At 36.2% G+C, this 5,958-nt stretch overlaps 1 protein-coding gene across 1 annotated transcript in view; it reads left to right on the top strand.

The window, feature by feature from the left end:
- Window positions 1–5,958, top strand: part of LOC119585168 — a gene marked incomplete in the record, with an annotated part of 15,053 nt that overhangs the window by 8,901 nt on the left and 194 nt on the right. The window contains 11 exon segments of the mRNA XM_037933805.1: window positions 178–338; window positions 817–986; window positions 1,293–1,404; window positions 1,618–1,701; window positions 1,986–2,185; window positions 2,635–2,776; window positions 2,927–3,045; window positions 3,213–3,414; window positions 3,564–3,750; window positions 3,926–4,085; window positions 4,292–5,958. Coding sequence (XP_037789733.1) covers window positions 178–338; window positions 817–986; window positions 1,293–1,404; window positions 1,618–1,701; window positions 1,986–2,185; window positions 2,635–2,776; window positions 2,927–3,045; window positions 3,213–3,414; window positions 3,564–3,750; window positions 3,926–4,085; window positions 4,292–5,722 — 2,968 coding nt within the window.

Here is a 5,958-nt window from a genome sequence, read left to right as displayed (position 1 = left end):
AGCCAGTGCAGAGGTAGCTGTTAAAATGAACTCAAGAAGCTTGAAAGTTGATATTAAATTGCTTTTATAGGTAAATATTCCAAATATGTTGGTGTTATTAATAATAATTATGAATTTATTATAATGACTTTGCCAAACAAAGAAAGGAATTTATTTTGAATTTTATTATTTTATTAGGTATACTGGGGAAGAATGTCGCATGTACTATTCACTACTTCGCCAGCTGTACACTAATAGGATGCGTACCATTAAGCGCAACAAGGAACTTCTCAAACCATTCCCATATATGGAAAAGATGGCTGAATTAGACACAATTGTTTCTCAGCCAAAATTTTCAGGTAATTTTTTAATAAATAGTTATTCCCTTTCTCTGTTTCTCTTAATTTAATCTTAATCTATTAACAAATATTTATACAGTATTTGCTCTCTCTTTCACAATGTATGCTTTCTTTACCTTTTATCTGACTCAAGTAGGGCATGGTGATGCAGGCAAGGGGGCAACAGGAAAGTTTATGACAGGTACTAAATTCTTTGACTGGCATGAGTTGGACAGGCAAAGAATGAAGATACATGAGTTCAGGAAAAGGAGGGAAAGTTGAGAGTGTTATCTACATAAGGGAAAAGATCCATTAGATGAGCCAGAGTCAGAGTTCAGGCCAAAGTCCTTATGAATTTCTGAAACTTTTTATTATCACTGCTTTGTGCTTTGCTTTTAATTAGTTGCATCTGTCCATATATATTTTTTTTTTTCTAGTAAATTTCTGTTTTCATTAGAACACAGGAAGCTAATAATAGTGTTTCAATTTCTATAACCAGAAACCATGAAAAACAAAGAGATTATTATAGCAATGGCATGCTCCAAGTTAGAAGCTATTGAAGGCAGTGATGAGGACTCTCAGAGGGAGTTTTTGGTCAATATGCTGACCAGTCTGAAGATGCAGATCAAGAGAAGTGGCCTTGTTCATCCTCCTCCACCTATTAAGCATGTGAGTTTGGATGATGAATATATGTTGTTTGTAATTTCATCACTGTCTCTACATGTTATGGAACAGTATGCAGTGGAAAATGGGAAAATATCTGAAAACAGTTCTTCAATATTTTGGATTAGTACACAGTTTCTGCTACCTATCTTGGTATGACAGTACAATAATTTTTCATAGATTTTCATTGAATTTTTTATGGGATTAAGTCCTGTGAGTTACTCAAATTGCAATTGATTTTTTGCTTGTTTCATTGTCAGTGTATGGCTGCTTGAGATGTTTAGCTTTATTGATTGTTGTATCCTTTTCCAGTTGGCTAGTATTTTAATTGAAGCAGTGAAAGATCATGAAGAAGGTGATACAGATATTGGTAAATTAAGGATTGTACTTGGGCCTCATTTAAGTCTACTGGAGTCAATATCTGGTAAGTTGATGGTTACTTCAGTTGCAGAATTATTTGTCATTGTTAGTTAAATTGTTTCTTCATCAATGGATTTTTTATTAAGTAAACCATTTGACATATGATAGATAGATAGAGATAAGAGTAATTTTCAAGAACAGAATACAGGTACACTTTGTTGCATAACTATTAAGTAATTTGTGTTGTCAATTTCAGTATAAGAGACATTTTTTTCAGATAAAGGAACGGCAATGTATTACCAGCCTGTACAAGTTAGGAAAAAGGGAGAAAAACTGGTGCTGAAAAAAGCTATGCAACAAAGTAAGTTTTTGAAATGCAAGTCCTCAAATAATACTGTTGCTTTTTTCATTGGTGAAGATATTGGGAAGATCCTGCAAAAATCTTCACACTCCGGATAGCCCAGCAAAGTATTGTACTCCTAGAAATTAATATTATCATAATTACAGGCCAATTAGATTGTAATACATGTATCCAAAATGTTTTCTCCAGTAATTATTATGGTTTTAGCTATGTTAAGGAACTTTTTTGCATATATTTACCTGTGTATGTATACTTTTGTAATAAGTTTTTCTTTCACTTTCAAGAATATGGAAGTGTACGATGGACAGAGGGTAACATCCGTGTCATGTTGGACACACTGAAAGAATGGAGGCTTGTGTGCCATGATGATGGGGAGTTGGAGTTGATTCTAGGTAGTGGGCAGCCAGTTTGGAAGGAGGTGGCATCTAGATTAAGTAACCGCTACAAAGTTTGCCCCAACAAGTGCCAAGAAAGATTTTCTCTGGTAACAATGTTTTTTTATTTCTTTATGTATCGACTGTCTCTGTTTAATCCTCTTTGAAATTAATTACCTTTGCTTAATATTTAGTCTCAATGGCAGAATATATTGAAACTGAAATTCAGATACAAGTATTGACACAGTGTGGTGGTATACTTCATAGAGGATTCAGTGGTAGTTGCCCTTATATTCAGTATGCTCATCCCTTCCTTTATTACCCATATTTTTTTCCAGCATTTAAATGGTTTGTGATGTTTCTAACAAACTTGTTTGTTCCTAATCTTCTCAGATTCTGTGATTGAAGGATAACCTGAAACCAACAGAATTACTTCCTTCTGGGCTCATATGTGTATATATTGTATGGAAATAAATAGCAGTTGAGCCATTGGAGGTGTTACATGCAGTCATATACACATAGATACATTTGTAATGAATTAATTTTAAAATTATTACAGATGTGTAGAGAGTACAAAAGTGTTGTTTTATTCAACACACGGATGATTAGTGGAGATGTTCCAAAGTCTGTTATGTGTGAGGAGGTTCTGAAGACGATTCTTAAACCCTTTGTGTGCCATGATGCTGAACCTGATGTTAGAGGTGAGTCTTAAGTATGCACTTCATTTATCATAGTTTTCTCAAAAAAGTAGTCACAAGCAAACTCAGTCAGTGAATACTCTGTATTTTATCAAATCAGTACAGTTTCTGTATTCCACGATCACATTTTGAAATTAATTTACAATCCTTTAGATCAGTGGTGGGAAAATGAAGAAGGTGTAGACTGGAGTCGTGAGGAAACTTTGGAGTTAATTTTCACAGTTAGGGAATTCTGGCCAGGCTGGCCAAAGATTCCTATGGATTGGGAATTGGTAAGTACTGATGAAGATAGAATTTGATAAAAAAAAATTATAATGATTAAAAATGATTAAATAGTTTGTTTTAAATCATATCCATAGAATTATTCCCTCTTGTCCAATTAAAGATACATTTTCTTTCATAAAGGTTTGTTTATTTACTCTTCTGATTTCATTAAAAGGTGAGCCAGGTAATGGAGGCAGGAGGCTATCCCCGAGAGGCAGAAGTTTGCCAGAATCGCTTCCAGCATCTATACAGCAGTTATCAAGCAGCTTCACAATTCAACCAGACCTGTGGAATGCGTGCCCGGCGCAGACCACCATTCTACTTCAAATTGAAATCTCTCTTTGGATACAAAGAAACTTGTGAATCATCTAATCTTGGTAAGCACATACTTCTATCACCAGGATAGATGCATTGGCACACAAATTTAAGTTTGCCTGCATATTGGATAAATGGTATAAATAACTTACTTATTATTATAAGTTCTTATAATTTAGCTTTTTTTCTCTCTCTCTTTATTTTTGAACAGTTGAGCCAAGTAGAGGACATGAAGAAGATATTGAAGCTGAAGAAGTGATGGCAGTTTTGGTCACAGGCCTGAGAGAGCTGAAAGGCCACTCCTGCCACAGTGCCCCACGCTGGCCCCTTCTGCTCTCTCTTGCTCAGTACCTTGATGATCACTACCAGTATTCTTCCCCAACCTTCACCCCATACCAGTGTGTAGAGTGCAATTTCCATTGACAGTTTTTAATGTTTTGGAGATGTTATGGATGGGAATCTCATTTTCTGTCATATCAAGTTTCAGTGAAAGTCACAATAACATTGATAATTTTTTGACATTTTACTATAATTCCCTTGTATTCAAATAGCCCAAATATATTCCTTTTGCAGAGTTTGGCATCTGTTAGTGCAGTTACATCACACTCACAGGCAGGCCTTGTTACAAGGTGCTGAAGATTCTTTGGGAGACCTTGAAGGCCTGTGGGAAGATCACCCAAATCCCCTTGTAGCCTATGGTTTCCATGCTTTACCTGTACCTGGATGGCAGACAGTAAGTCATATTTATTCTATATTATTATGATTGTTTATTTGTATATGTATTTTTGTAGTGTGTATTCTTCCATATTATATTTTCCATTATGCTTTTGCTTTTCTTTCCCCTTTGCTAATTCTAAATTTTGTGGTGCATGAATGTGTAAGAATGGTAAAAAGTTTTGATTTATACAGTTGCATACAATTTATTTCAATTTTTTTCAGATTGGTGAGTGGAGTTTTGATGAAGTAAATCTATTAATCGAAACACATGTTAGCTGGGAGCTTCAGCCACGCAATGTACACTCCTCAGGAAAGACTGTGATGAAGGCAGCAAGTGAAGTATTACATACTCAAGGTTACAGCAAAACCCCCACACAGTGCCAAGAGCAGTGGCAGTATATGGTGGCCACATTTAGACATGGTGGATATAGGCAGTTTTCCTATCAGATGGGTCTAATTAAGTTATTAGGCCACTCAATTCCAAATCCACATCCAGTTGACTCCTTTGTTACAAGTAAGAATCTCCAGGATCACCAAAGTGTCAATCATACTAGTGATGTAGATCAAATTAAGCCACTGACACAGTCACCAAAGATGAGGACTACTGCAACATCTCCCTTGCAGAAAAATAATCGATTACCAAAGTGCTCAGTCAAGAAGATGAAGGTGAATGGTCAGGAGATGGCTGTGTTGCTTCTGACTGATCAGGAAAATAAATTGGATAAAGAGATGGAAAGCACTGAAAACATAGATACTGTTAGTACCATGGCAGAAAATGTATCTGCCTTTGTGCGCATTAACGTGACGCCCCAAGGAATGCTGAAGAAACGAAGCATCCAAGCATCAACAGATAGTTTAGTAGGAAATGAGCAAGGAAGTCAAATCATGATTAAACAAGAACCCTATGACGAAGACTTGTTTAGTGAGTGTAAAGGTCCAAAAAGGTCTTATAAAGGTATTAGTAGTAGAGGACAAAAAAGTGGCAGAGGGAGAGGAAGACAAAAGCATCATAAGGCCACTACCACAAAGACAAAAGCTGTTCCTTATGACACACCAGATGGTAAAGTTACATACGTCTTTAAATACAGTGGTGATTCACAAGATGACAGAGTTCAAGTGAAAGTTTTGAGTGTGACAGAAGAAGAAAATGCAAAATTGGTGCATTGTCACACAGTTGAAGGTGTAATCCCTCCACGTACTTTGAAACTTCATTATCCTCTAAACCACCCACTGCCTTCAGACATTAAACATATGTATGTTCCAAGAATGATGGTACATCCAGATCTTATGGCAGCTAAAAGAATACAAACTGATGAACTGCCCAGTACATCTATGGTGGGAGAGAAGTCAGATGTAACTTCCATGAAAATTCCTCTGAGAATCAAGGAGGAGCCATTAGATTTACCATTAAGAGAGATAGAAGAGGAAGCTGAAAGTTCCTGTGTCAATGAGACAAAAAGTCCTGGGTTGGGCACCTCCATGAAGCCAGGAGGAAAACGATGGGAAATTATGAAGTCTCTAGCAAGGTATCGGCAGCAGTCTCGTCAAGAGAGAACAAAGCTTTTGCATCTGCTTCAGGATAACCATAAACATCAAACAGCTTTGCTGAAACAAATGCTCACTGTCTTCCAAGACATACAAAGTGCATTGTGATGATTATTCAGTGTGTATGTACTTATTTTCTGGTGCCTATTTTGATGACCAATAAACAGCTTTTTTTCTTTACAAGGACAGGGCTGTTCATCAGTAATATGCATTGCTTATTAAATGATTCATTGCTATGCAAATGAACTTGCAACGTATCTTTCCACTTTGAATCTGGGCTGTTTATGCCGAGAGCCAAGAACATTTGTGTATGATATTCTTGTTTGTAATAATTGTAAAGATCC

The sequence above is a fragment of the Penaeus monodon genome, chromosome 19 (genome assembly GCF_015228065.2).
Source record: "Penaeus monodon isolate SGIC_2016 chromosome 19, NSTDA_Pmon_1, whole genome shotgun sequence".
Lineage (NCBI taxonomy): Eukaryota > Metazoa > Arthropoda > Malacostraca > Decapoda > Penaeidae > Penaeus > Penaeus monodon.
This window is presented reverse-complemented; position numbering and strand designations above follow the sequence as displayed.